At 37.9% G+C, this 22,776-nt stretch overlaps 1 protein-coding gene and 1 long non-coding RNA gene across 7 annotated transcripts in view; one reads left to right on the plus strand and one right to left on the minus strand.

The window, feature by feature from the left end:
- The window catches only part of LOC310724443, a 430,012-nt gene that overhangs the window by 242,020 nt on the left and 165,216 nt on the right, over positions 1-22,776 (minus strand). The window lies entirely within an intron of this gene.
- The window catches only part of usp54a (ubiquitin specific peptidase 54a), a 59,566-nt gene that overhangs the window by 18,779 nt on the left and 18,011 nt on the right, over positions 1-22,776 (plus strand). For all 6 annotated transcript variants that reach the window (XM_083538290.1, XM_083538288.1, XM_083538292.1 and 3 more), the window contains exons 2-6: positions 4,674-5,306; positions 13,288-13,380; positions 16,502-16,636; positions 21,790-21,903; positions 22,121-22,203. In XM_083538290.1, the coding sequence (XP_083394416.1) occupies positions 5,160-5,306; positions 13,288-13,380; positions 16,502-16,636; positions 21,790-21,903; positions 22,121-22,203 (572 nt within the window). In that variant the 5' untranslated portion in view covers positions 4,674-5,159. The remainder of the gene's footprint in view (positions 1-4,673; positions 5,307-13,287; positions 13,381-16,501; positions 16,637-21,789; positions 21,904-22,120; positions 22,204-22,776) is intronic.

Consider the following 22,776-nt stretch of genomic DNA (forward strand, 5'->3'; position numbering starts at 1 on the left):
TACTTTTAACATTGCCTTTTTTCATTAATATGAACTTATTTAGGCCAGGGCACGTCCCCTTGATTTAATTACACTGGTCTCTGCCAGGACATGACTGCGGAAGGAGTTTTTTTGCATAGAAAACAATAGATTGTGTTGGTCTACTTTTTCTTTATGGAATCAGACATCTAATTCAGATAAGTTAGTTGAGATCTTGTCAACTGCTACTTTCCAACAAAATAAGTGAAGTTGCTTAAGTTTAAATTTTTTGCTTGTTTACAGCTGCCTAATTTATGTTTAGAGATATGTGTTGAGTATTAAAATATGATTATAACTCCAATTGTATGTGGGGCGTTGGGGAATGTTGCATTTTTTAGTACATGTTGTACTAATTGGCTGTTGAGGAACATATGGTAACTTCTGACCTTCAACTGTGGAAAGTTGATTTGAAAAAGCTTTGGGTTTTAACATTATGTTCTTGTTGTTCACAAAGTCTGCTGGAGGAGACATGTGGCTGTCATGTTGTTTGCCAGACAGTACTGTGGCTATTTATCCACTTGTCTGAGTCAAGCTTTTGTCCCTGTAGGATATTTTCTCGCCGTTGCTTCAAGTGCATTTTTGGCAAGTATAGAATCTGTTGGTGTTAGACCGGAGTGTGAAGCTGCTTGTTGGTGAGATTTCATTAGTAGCGCACTCTGCCAGCGTGAAAATGTCAGGCTGTGGAATCAGAGGGTGGGCGGAAACGCGTGTTCTCACCTCTGACAGTTTTAGCCATCTTTCATGTCCAAGCAGAGTTGATTAGTCACTAAGTAACCCATTGCTTCCCTTAATGACTTGATGTAGCTATTTTACTTTTCTCGTTGTCTTTATTTAGAATATATAGAATTTACTTATTTATCAGTCCGAGACCATCTTTTTTTTTTCTCGGCTTGGGGTGGTGCACTTATTGGTTAAGCCAACTGACCAATGACAGGAGAGTTGCGAATGTCATCCCAAGTGTTGTCACAGTATTTGCAACTAAGGATTCAGCACAAGGCTTTTTGTGCTGTTATGTGGTTGGAGATGGTTCTTATTGCCATTGCATATTTGTGATTTTTGCATGTTCCCACTGCAAGCAAATGGGAATTAAATCAGTTACATCTCATTCATTTATTTTTTTGTTGGTCAGGGTCATGGTAGATCCAGAGCCTAGCCAAGGAACACTAGGAGAATGCACTTTAATATGTCTCATTTAATTCACACAATTAACCCGGCCAATCTAACAAGTTGCATATTTATGAAAGGTGGAAGGAAACCAGAGAACCTGAAGGAAATGTGCAGTAAAACATGCAGCATTCCAACACATACTGCAGAATTAAAAAATATACTCATAGTGCAACACTAGTTGTTGCCTCATTTATAATAAGGACCAAAGTAATTTGTGGGATTTGAGAATGTTATAGTTCCTTACAACTTACAGATATGTACTACAGCTTCCCAGGTCTACTTCATGTAATTAACATCAGATTTTTCTTTCTTTCAAACAAGCAAGTATTTTAAAAAAAAAAAATGATGAATAGTTAATTGTCCTAATGTCTCATTTTTGTAAAGCTTTGTGTTTGGATTATACAAAGCAGTCAGCAGGATTGGGACTCACCAGCTGTTACATAATCAGTCGGCTTTCAAAGGAATGGAACCTTGGCCCCTTCTTAAAAATGTTAGCCACAGCTTGCTCAGGAACAAGCACTGGCTCAGTGTCAGTGGAAAAGGTCTTAACTCTAATTTCCCCCAGAAGTACTGCCACTGCACCATAACTTAGTGTCAGTTAGGACTGGAAAATATATCGATATTGTGCTAAATGGTTTTGTAATAAGACATTTTTATGTAAATTTTTTAGCATATGGAATATGTTCCTGTATTCCACTTGAATTTGCATACCATAAGTCGGTATGACCCAGTGCTTTTGAACTGTAGTTGTGAACTGGCTGTCTGGAACACTAGTATGGTTTTAGAGCTCAGAGTGAGACAACAGAAATGATTAGCAGTGTACCATGGGAGGAAGTCATTCAGTGCACTGTTGCATTGTGTAACCATTAAGAGCTGCGCTCGCGAAGCACGAGAAACGTTAAAGCCGCGTTTGCTCCCCTGTGTGATGTGAGATTATGAGTCTGGTGCGTGTCTGTGCCTTCTAAAATGCACCGTTCAATTTTCATTCATCTTCAAAGCCTTCATATACCAAATCATTTGGGCTTTACAGGGTTTTGTAATTGTTGAGACAGAGAAATGAGATTCAAAATTCTAATTCAATTGGCATTTCGAAAATGTGCTCAATTCCTTAATGGATTTCAGGCTAATGGCCGTGCAGATAACTGGACCTTTAACAGCCTAATGCCATTATGAGAGATTTGACTTTCTATAAATCCATCAAAATCTTCATTTGATTTTGAATAATTGGTTGGCGCCATCACAATATCCTTGCAAGCGTTAGCTGCTGTGATACCAATTATCCAAATTTTTATCAAATGTTTTTCACAGGTTATTGATTGTCAACAGCCTGCATTAGTGATTAGATAATAATACTGTGTTGTCGAAATGAGCAGCCCTGGTGTTAGTCACTGTAGTAAAGCTTGGCCAACTCTCACATGACGCAGATTTGAAGCCATGACACCATGAAAAGCTTAAATCAAAGATATGCCTCACACTATCCAGTGACTGGCTTTTTTTTTAAAGCAGTGTGACCAAAACCATATCTTTGTATCCTGTTCAGAGAGGTGGGAATACACTGTGTAATGGCTAAACATTTCCCAGGTGATGGCTGGAGGAGTTAGGGTAAACATTTCGGCGGATTTCAGAGCCTGTGTGTGTACATGTTTGTCTCTTCTTGGAACTGGGTGACAAGTTGTTTACCAGCATTTTGTGTCTGACCAAAATCATGTGATCAGGCATGTTTAATAGAGCTTACTCTCAGCTCATAGAGACATCCAACCATCTGGGAGCTAAGGAGCATCTTACTGTACAAGTTAGGTTTTCCTGCCAGACTAATCCCAGCGTCTGATCTGGCTAATCTGTCAGCCTACCCACGGACAAACAAGAACATTGGGCTGTTTATGATGAACTACAGTGAAATTTGAATATTAATATTTTAAATCAAGATGTGATATTTGATTGTGTAAAAGATTAATTTAATGAGTAAATTGTGAATTAAGTTTCCCTTAGTTTTAATGCTATTTAGCCATCACTGATAGCTAAATAGTGGGAAATGATGCAGCAGAGCTTAAATCTTGTAGCCAAGAAGCAACTTCTAACTTGTTCTGCCTTTTCATCTGTGTGCTCAAACATATCAACTTCTATTAGTTCTACATTTATTTTAATACCACTATATCCGCCATTGTACTCCTCATCTCATACAGCATTCGAGTCGTGTTTTTGTTGTCTCCACTACATCTACATTTCTTCTCAATTAGAGTATTCAAAGTTGTCACAGGGAAAACCTGAGCATATACCATTATGTAACTGCGTTAGCCACACTATATAGGCAAAAGTATTGGGAAACTTAACTTTTCCAGCCATATGTAGTTCGTATATAGAGTCCTCTTTACCCTACTATAGAGTCCTCTTTACCCTACAACAGTATCAGTACCATTCGGTGTACTACTGCAGCAAACTGTAATTAATATAAACAGTCTGCTGCAGTGGTACACTGAATGGTACGCTTCAAGAATAATAAAACTATAATGGCTGGACGTTAGTTACCCAAATGAGTATGGGTTCCATTTTGAGTATGGTTCCTCGCAAGTTTTCTTTCTCATACCATTTCTTACTCGTACCATTTTAGGGAGGTTTTTTGACACTGTTGCCAATGACTTGCACATTAGGAGCCCTAAAAGGGACTTTTAATACATTTATATTTGTAACCTACTTGTCTCTAAAGCTGCTTTGGGACAATGCCTCTTTAAAAGCACTATACAAATAAAATAAAATGGAATTTAATTGGAGGATATTTATACAGCAAATAGGGACTAAATGTGGAATGAGATGTGGAAAATCATTTATAAACGTTATGGTCAGGTGTTCACAAACATGTCCATATACTGCAACTGACCAATAAACACCAGAATAGTGAAACCTACTCCAGATCTTTCAATACATGTACATATTTAACGTGTGTCAGGGTGAAGTTTTTTTTTTCTCTTCTTCAAACAAGTCCAAAGCTTTGAGTTTTTGTCAGATTGCTAAAATGTTTTCCTGCTCAGTACATCGTAATTTAGTTTGTAATTAAAGACAGATGTAAAATCTAGGCCTGACAATCTTTCACTTTTATTCTCCTTTACTCTCCACTACACCCATGTACTTATTAGAGCACTGCCCTTAAATCTCTTTGTTTAATGCATGCATGGGCGTTGACTGTAGCCATGTGCATTTCAGGCAAAAATGATTTCTGATTTTTCAAAGTGTTGCTTGGATAATATTCACATACATGCACAAGCATAAAGTATAGGTGTAAACTTTTATCTGCTGCTGTGAACGTGGATGTTTAGTGTACTCTGTGGTTACTAAACCCTAGTTTACTGTATTTTTGTGGTTTTAGATGGCAGTGATTGAAAAAAAAATTGAAACTCAAGCTGTATGAAGCTGCTGAAAGAATGTAATTATACTCGTCTCTTAGAGTGGCTTTAAGTTCTAAATATTGTCTTTTTCTATCTCATTTCTTCCAGATCTGCTGACGTGTGAATCTTCACACCCTGCTGATATGTTTACAAGCGAGGGAAAGACAAGACGCTGACCTCTTCTCCCACAAAAATATATTGGAAAAACCAACGGCTGTTTTGTACTGTAAATGCTAAAGTGAAGATTAGAACCCCCACCCTCCCAACACCACCAGCCTGAGGCCCACTGCATGAACGTCTGCAAGATTCCATAAACAAGTTCTTAGAGATAGGGTGTGGATGAGAGAGGTGTGAAAAGTAGAGGACGAGTGTGTAAGTCAGCCTGGAACAGCTCTATTTAAATTCATGATCTCCCCTCCACCATTTGGTGGTGCTTTAAAAGCCTGAAACTCAGAGCAAGCTAAGGAATTAGGTCATGCTAGCCCATGAAAGAGCTCTTTTTGGACATTTTATTCTTGTCTTGTCTGTTTTTGAGAGTATGACCCTGTGGTTCGTGTTAATGGGACAGACTGGTTACTGAAAGCCAATTCCACTATGTCCTGGAAAAGGAACTACTTTGCATCAGGCAGCAGTGGGCTGCAGGGCATCTTTACCCCACGCACCATGACCTCCATTGCTCCCAGCAAAGGGCTTAGCAATGAGCCAGGACAGAACAGCTGCTTCCTGAACAGCGCTCTGCAGGTAATACACACTTGTTTTTTTTTTTGTTGCAAAAAGTCAGTCATGACCGTCACTAATTCTGGCAACATGCTTTTTTTGTGTGTTAGAACCCAAACAAATCTCTAGGATTGGACAAACTACAAAAGTGGTTTTCTGGTTGCAAAATATACCAGCATATAATTGCATTTAGTATGAGCCTATGATCACCATAGACCAGGGAGAATTTTAGCTGTAAGTTGTTACTCAGCAAATATCCATCAGCAAAGTGTAATAATTCACATCACTGAATAAAATGCAAAAATGGATGCATGTTAACTATGGCTGCAGCTATTAATTATTTAAGTATTCTACCAATTATTCTATCGATTAATCGAGTAATCGGATAAAAAGTACTTTTTCTTAATTAAAAAGCAACACTAATATACAAGAGAAAACAAGACGCGTCTCATACAAAGTACTTTGTTTCCTTTTTGGAAAAATTTACATTTTTATTGCTGAAATTGCATACAAGAATATCGGTGCAAACTAAACCCTCCTCTTACTTAAGGAATCATTTCAGCTTTAATCTTAATCAAAATTATGAGAATGACTTAAATGAAAGTTACAATAATGATTTCAGGATCAAACAGTAATCATGAACTAATTATAGTGTTTATATCTTAATGCGGTTATCTGAGAGAGAGAGAGAGAGAGAGAGAGAGAGAGAGAGAGAGAGAGAGAGAGAATTTTGCTCTTTTAGCCTTTCTCGCTCTCTCTTTAGGCTGTGACATCTCAGTTTGATGATGAGGCAAATTCTTTTGTTTTGCACCACACAATGCTATTATATGTTTTGAAGATCAAAATTTATTTTAGTATTGATATGTTCCAGGTGATATGTTCCAGGTTTAGATTTCATTAGGACCGGGAGATTGATTATGATTATAAAATGTATGCATTTGAAGGCGAGATTTACATTGGATGTGATTGGAACGCTTATTTCTCAGATGACAAGTGGCCCTTATCACGTAATGTAGGGAAGAAGAGCCTGGCAAAGGTTTTTCTCAAATAAACAGGTCATTTTCACAGTACAAATACTAAATGTTCAATGAACCAATTCAGTTCAATTTTAAAGTTATTTGACAGGCCTAGATGCTAAAGATACACTTCATGAACAAAAGTTTGTGGACACTTGAACATAAGATTTATATGTGCTTTTTGAACATCCTATTTTACATTTAGTCCCCATTTGCCTTTATAATAATCACTCTTCCACTCTTTTGAGAAGATGTTCACTAGATTTTGGAGTTTGCTTGTGAAGATTTGTGCTCGTTCACCCACGAATACGTTATTAAAGTCAGGAACTGATGTATGTGAGGTGACTAGGTCTGGGGTGCAATCAGCTTTCCAATCCAACCCAAATGTGTTCAGTATGGTTGAAGACAAATCTGTATAGCAGGCCACTCAAAATCTTCCAATTTAATCCATGTAAACCATAGCTTCACATTGTGCACAGGAGCATTGTCATGCTGGAACAGGTCTTGGTTTCCTAATTCAAGTGTAAGGAATTTTAAATGCTACTGCATCTAAAGACATCCTATACAAATGTGTGCCTCAGACTTTGTTGTATCGGTTTAGGAAAGAACCATAAATGGCTGAAAAAGTCAGATGTCCAAATTACATTTATTTTTGGTGAATATATTGTCAGATGTATTCCTTAAATATTCCTTGTATTCCTCCTGGAGTGTTTAAAGGCTCTGGCATGGAGAAGCTGATGCTGGATTTGTGATGATCACAAATGCTGAGCTTATAAAACTAGGAGCTACTAACCATATGGACTGTTTAAGACTGCAGAAAGAACATCACTTATAATCTTATACTCCAGTAATCATGTTATTTCTCACTCTCCAGTGTTCTGTATTGTTGAAAGATTTATGATCAAACTCTTGATGTCACCCAAATGAGGATGGGTTCCCCTTTTGAGTCTGGTTCCTCTCAAGGTTTCTTCCTCATAACATCTAAGGGAGTTTTTTTTTTCTTGCCACAGTCGCCACGGCTGCTCATCAGGGATAAATGCACACCATTCACCTTAACTGTTGATTTGTGTAAAGCTGCTTTGAGACAATGTCTGTTGTGAAAAGCGCTATACAAATAAACTTGACTTGACTTAAATGTGAATACATCTGTGAAATTGTGAAATTTAGCCATATATTACTGACCTGCACCAGGAACATTATAATAATAATTGTTCGGCTTTGCTGTATGCTGATTCCAGTATTTGAAGCCTGCTGATTACAGGGCAACCCCGGTAGTGTTTATCCACACCAAAATAGTATTTTTCCTACTTTTTAATCTCTCAACCACCCAGCTTGGAAAAATGTGTTATTCCTAATCAGTATTTGCTAACACATTTCGGCTGTAGACATCATGATTCACATAGCAGTGTGCTCAGTGGGCTGACAGAGTCTTGTGGCGTTTGAGTTGTATATTTTCATATATAAAAGATATGCGCTTTGCTAAACATGTGTAAATCAGTCTGTTAAATGTCTTGAGGTGAAGCAACTGTCTTTCTTCGAATAATAACAATAATGATAATTAGCTAGGTGCTGTATGAGGTTTTTTTGCCTCTCGCTTAAATGACATTAAATTACACCCAGCTCACCTGCTATTTCTTGCACGGCGATGACTCAAGGCTATGTGCAATAAACCACACAAACAACTGTCATGCACACCCTCGCCTGGACAATAATTACCTGCGCACAAACCTGCCATTAGGTCCCCTCTATTTTTAGATTACTATATGACTTGCTATATGGATTTTAAGCTGCTTAGCCAGCTAATAATACATTCGAAGCTACAAATTAGTGTCAGTTATGAGCTGGAGGAGGAGGAAGTGGCTGAGCCGTTGTGTTGTATTGTCTGGTACTATGAGGCACGACTATATGTCGAGACAGCAATTCGCAAGGCCGGGGGCGAAAACAGTAATTTCTTCGTCTGGAATTAAATGCAGTACTTTAATGAGCCTTTATTAATATACTCTTTGAGGATCGTATTTCTGCCTGCACTGGTCCCTGGGCGATTAAGTGCAGCTACAGTCTCATGAAAAGTGTTCATGCTGCGAGGAGAAGCTCTAATCAGGAAAATGCCAGAGGTGCACGAGGCTCTCGCCACAGGACTAGCTTATGATGATGTAGAATTTTAGTCTGCAAATAACTCTGAGTTTACTTCTGTTTAATTCTATTAATCAGTTAAATGACTGTAGCTAATCTGGAAATCTTTCCGATCTGTCTGTCTGTCTGTCTGTCTGTCTGTCTGTCTGCCTGCCTGCCTGCCTGCCTGTCTGTCTGTCTGTCTGTCTGTCTGCCTGTCTGTCTCTCTATCTTGCGTGCGTACTTTACTTACTAAATCAGTTGAGTAGCTTAATTTAAAAAAATGTAAATAATTTATGTATTAAGCTTCATGTTTCCAGACATGTTGTCATTTAAACCTAATGATCACTCTCTTAACTTTAGAAACATTTCCTGGTTGGCATGATTTTAAACAGTCGGCTCTCATAACATCTACTGCATACTTGACTAGTGTGTAGTGCCTTATAAACAGACTATTAAGTTTTATTTGACGCTAATGGCGTTATGTTGAGACTGTGTTTTGTTTGGTAACTGACTCATATTTTCTAATTATTCACTTACTAAAACCTGACTGCAAAAGAGTATCTATGTTCTCATTAATGCCTTTGGAGGCTGAGCAGAGGTTACTCATCTGCTTGCAAGCTGTAAAGTGTGTGTGAGACACTTCATACCTGTGGCCTAATCTAGTCCATCAAACTTAATATCTCATTACAGTTTTCTTTTTTTGTATATTGTGAGCATATTATCTTGTGTCTGTTGAGACACTATTAAAGGCTCAAATATAAAATTTCTGGGTCCCAAAAACCAAATGGAAATTTTCTCAGAAATAAACCAAATGTAATCTTCTTCAGAAATAAATGACACATTGTCCAACATTTATTATTTTTTCCCTGTTGTATTTTGTGAATGATTCTGTACTGTAGAACTTTTCAATGAACGTTGTGAAATTGGCTCCCTGGAACACACACACACACACACACACACACACACACACACACACATAAATGAGACGTGATCTGCACTGACACTCTTAACCATGTGAAAATGTCTTTTAATTTCCTCACTGACCTGCAGACGAGACAATTTTAAAGCCAAGGGCAGAGTCAAGGATACAGAATTATGGAAAAGAACAGAAAAGCCTGGGGAGAGAAGGGACAGTGTTGTGTCTAGGCTTCTCATATTTACAAACGGTCTTATTTTCCCTGTCCCGCCCCTGCTGACTCAGTGATCCGCTGTGTTGCTCAGGAGGGCCGGGTACTGTATGCAATCAGCACTTTCCTGTTGTTTCCAGAGGACACCAGGTAGCGGGTTTGAATGTGTCTAGAAGCTCAATAATACTTGTGCGTTGTATAGCTTGCTGTAAAGAGTATAAGACAGGAGGCATGTGTTTTAAAGAAATACTGTGATCTTTGATTTTACCTGTTTACTCAGTTCCCTCTGCTCTTCAGTCCCCAGGAGATGATGTGAAGCTGAAAGGAAAACTTTAAGGTCCTTTAAAGTCTTCAGGGCTGTGAATTACTATAGCTTTTTATCTTTATATACAGCGCCGTTTTTTCTGTCTTTCATTCATTTTTTTTTTGTTACGCGGTTAGCTACGTAGGTATGTTTTTTTTTTTTTTTTAGTTGTCATTTCTTTTGTCCTTTTTTCTTATCTTTAGTTTGAACTTTTTTTTTCCTTCTACTTAATCTACATCTATCTATCTATCTATCTATCTATCTATCTATCTATCTATCTATCTATCTATCTATCTATCTATCTATCTATCTATCTATCTATCTATCTATCTATCTATCTATCTATCTATCTATCTCTATCTTCCTTAGATTCATTAAATCTAGGTTTTTCAGCAATTTTCTTTCTTTTCTTCTTTCCATACTTCCTTACCTACCTACTTACCTAGATAATTAACAGTTTAGACTTTGTATTACCATCAAACAAGGTCAAAGTTCTTGCATATTTCAGTGAGTAAAATTTTTTGAATTTAATAAAGAGATAACATGCTAGCCCACTCACATTTTTGGGCACACACACACACACACACACACACACACACACACACACACCCATGCACAAATGTACAGGAAGCAGATTTAGTTGGAGACAAAAACCATTGAATGGCACTTACCAGCCTGTAGCTATTCTTTCCTCTTTCCTTCTCTCCCTCCATCTCTCTTCCTCTTCCTGTCCTCACTATCTCATGCATGTAATGCCCACCACAATGGTGTCGTTTTCTTCAAAGTGCAATCTCTGATGTGCAAGATACACACAGTTCTACACATTTTGTTGAGTTCTAAAGCTTCAGACCATTTGGATCTTCGATGTATTTGATTGTGGCTACCGTTTCCTTGGAATTTCTAAAAATTTTTATGTATAGTTTTAGTGATTTGGATGGATGATTGTAATGAATCTTGAACATGGAATAAATCTGTAAGTCCATTTTTAAGCAGCTTTGAAGTGAATCATGTTAAGCTCTGTACTTTTGCAGAAATGCTCCCCTGCTGAGCTTGAGCTGGTCTGAGAAAGATGGGTCAGTCTGGCACAGCAGTAATGAACAGCTGAGGCTGAGCTCACTGTTCTGTGACCTATCATCACCGTACCGTTATTCTTCATTACTTGTGCCATATGATTTCTGAACCACAGTGGAGGGATGTTAGCTGTATTTTTCTGCTGGTGCTGTTAATGTTGAGTTTTCATCTTTGTCAGTGCTTGAATTGACTGTTCTGAAGGCCCTTAGGCTTCTATAGCAACTGTCAAAGATAAATCAGTTTAAATTGGTTTTACATGAATGTATCCTGTAGATAATGAGGTAGATACATCAGCCCAACATTAAAAACCCAGGGACATGTGAAGTGTATAATGTTGAGTATCACGTTACAATTGCACCGGTCAAGAAGTGGGATATATTGGGCAGCAAGTGAGCAGCCAGGTCCCAAAATTTATTTACCATCTGAGTGACTTTGACAAAGGCTCAATTTCGATGGCTATACGCTGCATATAGCATCTTCAAAATAACAGGTCTTGTGGGGTGTTCCTGGTATGCAGTAGTTAGTTTATACCAAAGGATGGTGGCAGGTACATGGGAGTCTATCTGGTCTGATTCTACAAAAGAGCCTATGTAGCATTATAGCATTAAATTATTGCTGGCTGTAATTAAAAGGTGTCAGAACACACACACTGCAATGGAGTTGCAGATTGGTCATTGACGACCATCAAAACACCAACAGTGGAAGAAGGTGGCCTGGTATGATTTACTAAAATTTTCTTCACGTGGACAACTGGGTGCATGTAATGCATGTTGCTTATCTGAGAAAAATAAGGGAATGAAGGCAAAGCCGGTGGAGGCAGTGTGATGCTCTGGCCAAGGTTTTTCTGTAAAATCTTCCCTAATGGCAATGGCCCCATTCAGCAGTGTAACGCACCCGGCCACACTGCAGTCTGCATACTCTCTTGACCTCCAAATTACCCAGATCTAAATGTGATCAAGTAGTTTTGGGATTTGCCTTCACAAACAAGTTAAACTGACTTGAAGGATCTGGTGTGTGTGTGTGTGTGTGTGTGTGTGTGTGTGTGTGTGTGTGTGTGTGTGTGTGTGTGTGTATGTATATATATATATATATATATATATATATATATATATATATATATATATATATATATATATATATATATATATATATATATATATATATAATGTGTGTATATGTGTATATATATGAATATGAATTACAGTTTAGTTGGTCTTTAAAAGATTATTTTATGTTTGTGAGTCATTTATAATTTAGAAACTTTTTGAGAAATGTATATTGAATCAAATCTGACAGATACATTTTCTGGATTAGTAATACATTGTTCCCACCTCTATTAATAAATACACAACAGGGAAATAACATAATGTTTTTTTCATTAACAAATTTCTATCTAAAGATTAGTAAAACATAAAACATGACTTAAACATGTTTCCCTACAATGTTTCTTTTCTTTAGCAGGGATTTGAACTTGGATCCTTTAGGTTACTGTATAGAAATGTAAGTGCTGAACTGCTGTACAATTAAGCAATAAGTAAGGTAAGAATAAAAAATAAAAAAAACATTTTGTGCTTTTGCATATGCTACATACACACACACACACACACACACACACACACACACACACACACACAACAGGTTAGACCCTAGAGCCTTTTCTGCTTTGACAGATGTCTGATGTGTGTGTGTGTGTGTGTGTGTGTGTGTGTGTGGTGGAAACTGACCAGCAGTTTGATGCCTGGGCAGTGTTTGTTTTGCTGCCATTCCAGATTGCCCTCACATGGGGAACTGCTGGCTTATTCCTTGTGTTTCCTTTCTACTTTCTTTGATTTAATTTCAACCTGTATGTCATTTTTCCATGTCCATTATTATATCCATGCTGAACCAGGCATCCTGTTCTGTAGGCTTTATTAAGTGCATAAGACAGCTGACATCTGATAGGTGAAGCAACTTTGCTTGTCCTATTGGAAGAGCTGGAGCAGTGCATTTGTGTGTTCTGCATAGGCAGAGATTTGTTGGTCGTGTCTTCGCTGTTGTTTTGGGTTCAGGACTGCTGTCTTCCAGCAGGTGTGGACTTGTCCAGCCTTTTGCTGACTCTAATAAGAAATCATGTTTTTCTAACTTGTTTGATGTTTTTGGAGAAAAAAATGGAAAGAGTGGAAAGACACTGCAGTGCAGATTTGTGCAGCGTGTTAAATATTTGATAGCTTATAGTGCTCTAAATTCAGCAGAACAGCAGGATTATTTGGTGTATGACTGATCAGAGTCTCGGAAGATCTAGCACACGTTGTTGCGATTGCTGCTCTGACAAGCTGAATGTTGTTGTTGACTTCACATCATGTGTGTTTTTGTTGTATTTTTTTCCGTTACAGGTCCTCTGGCACCTGGATATTTTCCGCAGAAGCTTCCGGCAGTTAACCACACACAAGTGCATGGAGGACTCTTGCATCTTCTGCGCTCTCAAGGTAAAGGCCAGCCTAATCGCATATTGCTCCCAGTGTTTGTAATCATTATTGACATTCGGTTCATATTTCCACGTGTTTCTTTCATACTTGGTTTCTGTATTCGGTCTGCACTAGTGGATTGCCGAGATCGGATCGATATTATGTGGGGTTAGAAAATGTATTTCAGATTGATTTGAAGCCGTAGGGGTATCTTTGTGCCCAGGTTTAGTTTCCTTGAGTAGAAGCCATTGCTGTGTCTTTTTACACGTACCACTTGAGACATGCATGGATGAAGGAGGAATACATTATTTTGTTCCTTCTGTTACCATAACCTCATCATCTAGCCAAAGCTTAACAACTAGAGGTTTGTGTGTGTGTGTCTATTTATATTCTCTGTGTTACTGCTCTGAAATATAAATAATACAAAAAAGTTAAACGGACTGATTTATTTGCTAATGGGTTTGTTAGCATTCTTGTCTAATCCATTGGTAGACGAATCCATGCTAAAGAGGAATAATGAGCAAAAGCAAAAGGAATAATGAGCAATATAATTCTATAAAAATATATCAATAACTTGTTGTGGAGTGATATGATCAGTGTTTGCTGGAAGCTGATTCAAAATTCAAAAATCCCTAAGCCCTCGTCTTGTTGATATTAACTCTTTAATTATTGTCAGTTCAAATGTGATCAAAAAACTAAATCTGTATATCTGTTGTTAAATATACTTTGTCCTATGCTGTCTCACTAGGTGTATCCATAGATAAGGATGGGTTCCCTATTGAGTCTGGTTCTTCTTAAGATTTCTTCCTTATGCCACCTCAGGGAGTTTTTTAAAACAATGTTAATTGATAAAAGCGCTATACAAATAAGAATGATTTGAATTAAATTAAATGGGCATCTCTCTTTCTCTCTCTCTGTCTCTCTCTCTCTCTCTCTCTCTCTCTCTCTCTTTCATATATATATATATATATATATATATATATATATATATATATATATATATATTAGTTAGGTGTGTAACGGTACATGCACTCGTAAAATTCTTCGGTACAGGGCTTTTGATTCGATAAATCGTTCCTTTATGGATGTATAAAGTAGCGGACCGCAAGTTAGTCTTCACCCCTCACATTTAGAGCATTGAAAATTGTTTTAAAACTTGTAAACATACACAACAATCCCAAAAAAAATCCCAAAATCCCCCCCAAAAAAAGAACTGAAGTTAGCACAGTGTTGCTCCATACTGGAAATAACATTACATTTGGTTTGCGCATGCATGAAAACTCGAAAAAAGTTACATAGAGGTGGCTAGCGGCTAGCGCTAGCGCTAAGGATTCAAGATAATAATTTTGTTTAACATTTCATTTCACTGCAAGTTGTATCCTGCATATAACTATGTATGTGACAAATAAAAAAACTTAAATCTTACATTTTTAAATCTAGTGCTATGGTTAGCGGCTGGTTAGCGGCTAATGCTATTGATTTTTCTTTAGCGTTTTATGTTCAGCTTCAAGAATTTCTATAGCACGATAAACCAAAAAGCTTACAGGGAATTATTTTTATGGAGTTTTTTGTGGAAATAATTAAATTTATTAACAAATATATAATTATTAATTATCAAATTAAGTATAATGTTAATACAGTACAGTACTGTATACATAAAATAGCATTTTAGGGTTTTTCCTTTTATCACAAGCACTTTTGGAACATAATCACCACGATAAAGAGGGGATTACTGTATAATAGTTTAGTTTAGTTTAATTAAGGGTGTAATTGTACGGTTAGGGGGAAGAAATGCAAAACATGATTACTTTTTTTTAATGCATTTTACTATTAACTTTTGAACAGTTGATTGAATTGGACACATTTTTAAAACAATTTTAAATAAAATGCCTGCTTGGTTAAACTGTGTGTGTGTGTGTGTGTGTGTGTGTGTGTGTGTGTGTTTGTTTTTACATTTAGTATTTAAGTTTCTAACTTATTTTAGCATACTTCATTCATTTACTCCTTCGATATGTGGGATTGTCAGGATTAATTTATTTTTGAAGCTAGTATTAGCCTTAGTCACTTCCTGGTTAGCGAGCAACGCTAGCACTATCATGCATGTGCAAAACAAATGTTATTTCTGGTACGGAGTGTGTAGCTACAGTGACACTGCGCTAACTGTAGTTCCTTTTTTATACTCCTTGTATTTTTGTGTATGTTCAAAAGTTTAATAATAATAATGATGCTCAAAGTGCGAGGCAAAGACTAAACAAACTTGCGGTCCCCCACTTAATGTGTTCCCGAGGCAACTGTGTTCCACACAAAATCAGTTGCATTTGGTAACCAAACACGAAAGCCCTGTTTGATCGTTTATGTAGTTACTACATTTTCTTTTTTACTGGTATATATGCAAAGTCTAATTATGATGGCTACAATAAATCAGGCCAACTGGCAACATCCAGAGAGCAGGGTGGAGAAAGAGGCAAATCAAATGGAAAGAGTGATCTCTTCACGTGTTCACTCTGCATGCACAGCCGTTGACTACACGTTTACTTATCCGACTGTGTTTTCACCGGGTAAAACTTGGCAGTGGTCACTGTTTTTATCTCACTGAGCTGAGGAACAGAGTGAGGACAGATTAATCTCTTAGTGACTTGGCTGTCTTCATTCTCCCCTCATATGTTTAGCTGAGCTCTAATTTACAACACAAATGTAGATGAGCAGATTAATGTGCATGCATCTCTACCTAGACCTGTATATCTGGTTAATGTATATAGACGATATCCACACCTGCCCATAGGATACATATGTGCTTTTGAACAAATTCACGTTCCTATTCATCCTGGAGGTGTTTAATAGGGTTGAGGTCAGAGCGCTATAGCAGGCACATCAAGATCCTCTCCAACCCATATAAACCACATGTTCATGCAGTTGGCTTTGTGCACTGTGGCATTGACATGCTGCAACGGTTAATGGTCTCCTAGTTTAAGTGAAGGGAGTAAACTTAATGTGCATTCAATGGCGTCCTATACAATTGTTTCCCTCCAGATTTTTGATGATAGTTTGGGAAAGAACCATGTATGGCTGGAACAGTTAGATATATTTATTTCTATTTAGTATGTTTTATCTCTAATGTGTTTTTCTTGTTGTGTTGTTGCAGAGCATCTTTGTGCAGTTTCAGTACAGCACAGAAAAAGTGTTGCCTTCTGATGCTCTGCGTACGGCTTTGGCCAAGACCTTTCAGGATGAGCAGCGCTTTCAGCTGGGCATCATGGACGACGCTGCCGAGTGCTTTGTAAGTGCCTGTAATGCTTTGATGATATTCAGGAAAAGGTTCTTGTTGAATCGATTGAACTATACTTTAATAATTAACATCAATTAAACAAGTTAAGGTAACTTAAACATCAACTATGACACATACTTGCTTTCTGAGACAGTGAAGTCTAATGAGTAAAGGGTTTGCTATCTTATCTCATTTTTAGAGCAGACATTTGTCTGAGTGGGTGTGAAGGTCATAATAATGTGGTTTTCGTGTAACTTGCGGATAATTTACCGCTGCAAATTCAAACACATTATCTCCAGAAGGATGCACTGCACAGATGTGATTTTCCACTGCACCGAACTCTAAAAAGTGTGAAACAGAAAGACACATGTGCAGTTGTTTTTATTCTGGATTCGCCCTGCGGTTACTTTGAGGGTTATTCTTGTTGCTAACAACTCCGTATGTTGAAAGAGCAAAGAAAAGTAAGCACACTGAAGCTAAAGAAACATGTCAACAATACTAAATTATACATCATTCAGTATCATATTTAGCCAAATGTTTGTGGACACATGGACATCATGCCTATATGTGGGTATATTCTTCCCTAAACGGTGAAATAGATGAAGTTTAAAGCACACATTTGTTTAGAATGTCTTTGTAAGATGTGGGATTATAATTTCCCCTAATTGGAACTAATGATGTCCAAATTTGTTCCAGCAAAGCGCATAGTTTGCAAAGAGTGGAACTAAATGTCCCAAACCCTAAATGTCCCAAACCCTGACCTCAACTTTAATGAATACCTTTGGAATCAACTAGAACGGGGACTGCACCCCAGACCTTCTCACCCAAAAATCAGTGCCTAACATAATGAATTCTCTTGTGGCTTAATGAGCACAAATTCTCACATCCATGCTTCTAATTGTAGTGTAAGCCTTTGCATAAGAGTGGAGGAATGGGATTCAACACGCACACAACTGTGATTGGCAGGTCCACAAACATTTGTGTATATGTTTAAATGAATAGTGATAAGTGTCAGAACTGCCGTTTTAACAGGCTTGTTAAAAAACGTGTAAAAATAATAGGAAAATAATCAATGTGGTGTAATGTGGCCTGACAGAAAAAAAACAGAATAATGTTATTGTTATTTTCCTAAAACGGTTGTTTAATTATAAATATAGCACAGCAGTTTTTATTTTTAAAAAAAATCAAAGATTTGTATATTTTTATCTTTATTATATGTAACATTTGTCATTTGCTGTATAAAGCCCACAAAACACATTGAGTTATTCTGCAAGCTACCATATGGTCCCTCTTATGTTATTTAGGCAAATATTTTAGGCAAATTTACGTAAAGCCTTGCATCCTATTATAGATTCCAAAAGATTCCAAACTCTGTTAGTAACAATTTTTTGCTATAAGAAAGTAACATATTAAAAACACCAATAATTCAATATAAACTTAGAGAAAGAGACATCCTAATTAGGTCCTTTCTTTCAGCCTATCACATTTCCTCTCCACCCCCACCGTTGCATTACAATCACATTTGAAATGTCAATGTCACTTAAGCTGCTCTGCTAGAAGTCGTTCTGAAGACGCATGTGCACTTACACCATAGCTGTAATCTCTGTTTATTTTGGCTACCATTTATTCACGCCTTGGATCCGTCAAGCCGAACAGAAGGAAAGGTCATGTTTTTTCTGTTCACTCTACTTCCCCTCGCCATCTTTCCATTTTGCTGAATTTCTCCCAGTGAACTGGGAAAACTGAGTTGTTAAACATCTGGTTCAGTTGAACCTAATGATACTGGTCTCTGATTAGTGTACTACCGTGTTTCCCTAAAAATAGGGTTGTCTCTAGATAGTTTGTTGTACATAATATAAGAAATCCTCCAAACGTAATCACTTTTGGAGATTACTTTTGGAGGATTTCTTAAGTTATGTACAACAATCTATCTAGACACAACCTGCTACAACTTGTAATCTGATTGGTCATCTGTTTACTGTACCTCTCTTACAAAGGCACCCTCTTGGAGATTTACAAATACTTATGGTAATTATAATTCTTATTATTATTTAATATTAATATTAATATTTTATAATTCAGTACATCAGGCGTTACAACAGACATATGGTACAACTGTAAATGGCAGCTATCGATCTGAGCTAGGGCTTATTTTCTGGGTATGTATTATTTTTACAGAAACACGGTAATAGTTACTGGAACTGAAGCCCTAGGTTAAAGAACACTCCTTCTCTATGTGATGACAAATGCATCCTCATGCCTATCCAACAGCTCGTATTTCCAGATCTGAAAGATCTGAGGCAGCAATTAAACAAAAATCCTTTTGATTGCTAGGATCAATATGCATAGGACACTAAGGATAAATTATATCCACTTTTTAGCTCCTCTTTAAGTGCATGACCTGTAGTTTCTTCATTTACTTTAACAAAGTACAGCTTCTGGATTTCTTCAGATTGTTTATAGCTGTTAGTGTCTACCGAATGGACTGATGAAGAGTCTGCTTAGTTGGAAGTGGATTGCTCTTGCATTTAAACCATGGTAATTAAAAGTATAGGGGAAGTGTCAATTTGGCTGAAGTAAATTACACATTATATAATAAAAATACAGTTTATTGTAACTTGCATCATCTAATTAGCGAACATTATATCTATATACAGATGCTTATTATACCTACAGTGAGGAAAATAAGTATTTGAACACCCTGCTGTTTTGCAAGTTCTCCCACTTAGAAATCATGGAGGGGTCTGAAATTGTCATCGTAGGTGCATGTCCACTGTGAGAGACATAATCTAAAAAAAAAATCCAGAAATCACAATATATGATTTTTAAACTATTTATTTGTATGATACAGCTGCAAATAAGTATTTGAACACCTGTCTATCAGCTAGAATTCTGACCCTCAAAGACCTGTTAGTCTGCCTTTAAAATGTCCACCTCCACTACATTTATTATCCTAAATTAGATGCACCTGTTTGAGGTCGTTAGCTGCATAAAGACACCTGTCCACCCCATACAATCAGTAAGAATCTAACTACTAACATGGCTAAGACCAAAGAGCTGTCCAAAGACACTAGAGACAAAATTTTACACCTCCACAAGGCTGGAAAGGGCTACGGGGAAATTGCCAAGCAGCTTGGTGAAAAAAGGTCCACTGTCGGAGCAATCATTAGAAAATGGAAGAAGCTAAACCTGATTGTCATTATCCCTCGGACTGGGGCTCCATGCAAGATCTCACCTCGTGGGGTCTCAATGATCCTAAGGAAGGTGAGAAATCAGCCCAGAACTACACGGGAGTAGCTGGTCAATGACCAGAAAAGAGCTGGGACCACCTTTTCCAAGGTTACTGTTGGTAATACACTAAGACGTCATGGTTTGAAATCATGCATGGCACAGAAGGTTCCCCTGCTTAAACCAGCACATGTCCAGGCACGTCTTAAGTTTTCCAATGACCATTTGGATGATCCAGAGGAGTCATGGGAGAAAGTCATGTGGTCAGATGAGACCAAAATAGAACTTTTGGGTCATAATTCCACTAAACGTGTTTGGAGAAAGAAGAATGATGAGTACCATCCCAAGAACACCATCCCTACTGTGAAGCATGGGGGTGGTAGCATCATGCTTTGGGGGTGTTTTTCTGCACATGGGACAGGGCGACTGCACTGTATTAAGGAGAGGATGACTGGGGCCATGTATTGCGAGATTTTGGGGAACAACCTCCTTCGCTCAGTTAGAGCATTGGAGATGGGTCGAGACTGGGTCTTCCAACATGACAATGACCTGAAGCACACAGCCAGGATAACCAAGGAGGGGCTCTGTAAGGAGCATATCAAGGTTCTGGCGTGGCCTAGCCAGTCTCCAGACCTAAACCCAATAGAGAATCTTTGGAGGGAGCTCAAACTCCGTGTTTCCCAGCGACAGGCCAGAAACCTGACTGATCTAGAGAAGATCTGTGTGGAGGAGTGGTCCAAAATCCCTCCTGCAGTGTGTGCAAACCTGGTGAAAAACTACAGGAAACGTTTGACCTCTGTAATTGCAAACGAAGGCTACTGGACCAAATATTAACATTGACTTTCTCAGGTGTTCAAATACTTAGTTGCAGCTGTATCCTAAAAATAAATAGTAAAAAAAATTATACATTGTGATTTCTGGATTTTTTTTTTTTAGATTATGTCTCTCACAGTGGACATGCACCTACGATGACAATTTCAGACCCCTCCATAATTTCTAAGTGGGAGATCTTGCAAAATAGCAGGGTGTTCAAATACTTATTTTCCTCACTGTATGTTACTTATACATTGAGACATACTGCAAGTTTGCATAAATTTAGTTTTATTTAAAATATATATATATATATATATATATATATATATATGTGTGTGTATATACATACACATATATATCTTTATACTGTAGTTTTATAATTTGTTCACTGATGAATGCTTGAATGCAAACGTGTTCATGGCAGTTGTAGGAGTCTAAATCCATCCTCATTGTTCTTTAATTTTACCCTCCAGATAATCTCATGTATCTTTATGCTGTTTATACTGTATTTGAAACCATCTTCAGCAGCCAGTGATCTCCAAATGGAAAGAACTCTGTATAGAAGTAGGGCATAATGAATGATCAGGCAGAGCTGGAAAGAAGAATGTGACAGGGTTACTTAAACCTCTGCTCGGGATTTGATGCTTAATACCTCAAATAGTAGTGCTCTAGCTAACCTGGATAACTTGGTTTTCTCAAATTTTCGGTAGTTAGCTGGCTAACTCGGCACTATCAACTTGCAACAATGACTCGTTATACAGAGTAAGTGCAGAAATGCTGATCGTCACTGAATCCTTTAGAACAGCATATTTTTCTCTGTTCAGTCTTAAGCTTTCTCACCGTTCTTTCACGTATCTATCCAGCCTTGTGCTTCTGCTTCCCCATGGGACTGAGTCAGTTGCACTGCAGCCAACAGCCGCTCCAAAAACCCTGTGTTTTCCCTTTCAAACTCCCATCATATTCCTGAATAATAAGAGGTTCTAAAATATCCAGTGTTTGATCATGTATCTTAAACAGGTACTCATGGGGAGTTCATTGAATGTGCACTCAGTCACAGACACACACGAAAAGCACTCTCAATCCCTAAATGACTCACTGCCTGTCTTTCTCTCTGCCTCTCTCAGGAGAACATCCTGATGCGTATCCACTTCCACATTGCTGACGAGAGCAAGGAGGACATCTGTACAGCAAAACATTGCATTCCCCACCAGAAGTTTGCCATGACGCTCTTCGAGCAGGTGAGCCTCCTGCTCCTACTTGGGTTCATATATTTAGTTGTCAGCGCTATGTTTATTTTCCTGGAAGCACATTTTTATATTTAGTGTCTTTCTCTTTCTACAAGCAGGTAGAATGCTCTGTCTATAATGCCACTGTTACACGCACTGCACTTTATATACAGTATGTGGATACTTTACACTCATTATATTTGCTGTCCTCTCCTCGTCTCGCCTCTAGTGTGTGTGTGGGAGCTGCGGCGCGTCGTCAGATCCTCTGCCCTTCATTCAGATGGTGCACTACATCTCTACCACCTCTCTGTGGTGAGTATTGCAGCCTAGAAGAGAATCTATGAAAGCAATTAGAAGAGGAAGGTGTTATTTGTAAAGGTATTAGACAAATGCACATTACATTGAGTCAAATTCTTTTCTTCGCAAATCCCAGCTTGTTAGAAGGTTGATAACAGAGCGCAGGGGCAGCCATGACACAGTGCCCCTGAAGGAGAAAATGATGAAATTTGTGATTTCAGAATTTTGTGAATCTCTCAAATTCTTACTTGGCTTTCTTACTAGACATTTTTCATGTGGCTAATCTCTATACAGATAAAATCCTAATTCTCAGTGTACATGGTTCAAAAAACATTGTATATGGGTCAAAGAAACTCGATGGTCTCCAATCCTCCATGATTCTTCTGCAGATTTACTTTCTTCTGTCTCTGGATAATTTATTTTAAGTGCAGGATTTTGTTCTACAAGCACTCAAGCAAACCGAGTATGTATGTAGTGAACTATAGATCAGAGACAGTGGGGTATGAGAGAGCTGGGTCCTGTCCAGTGCGAGTCAGCATTACTTCAGCACCTCACACAGAGAGAGCACATGGTGGAGAGCCAGGCCAC

Source organism: Silurus aristotelis (genome assembly GCF_946808225.1).
Source record: "Silurus aristotelis genome assembly, chromosome: 4".
In the NCBI taxonomy this organism is placed as follows: Eukaryota; Metazoa; Chordata; class Actinopteri; order Siluriformes; family Siluridae; genus Silurus; species Silurus aristotelis.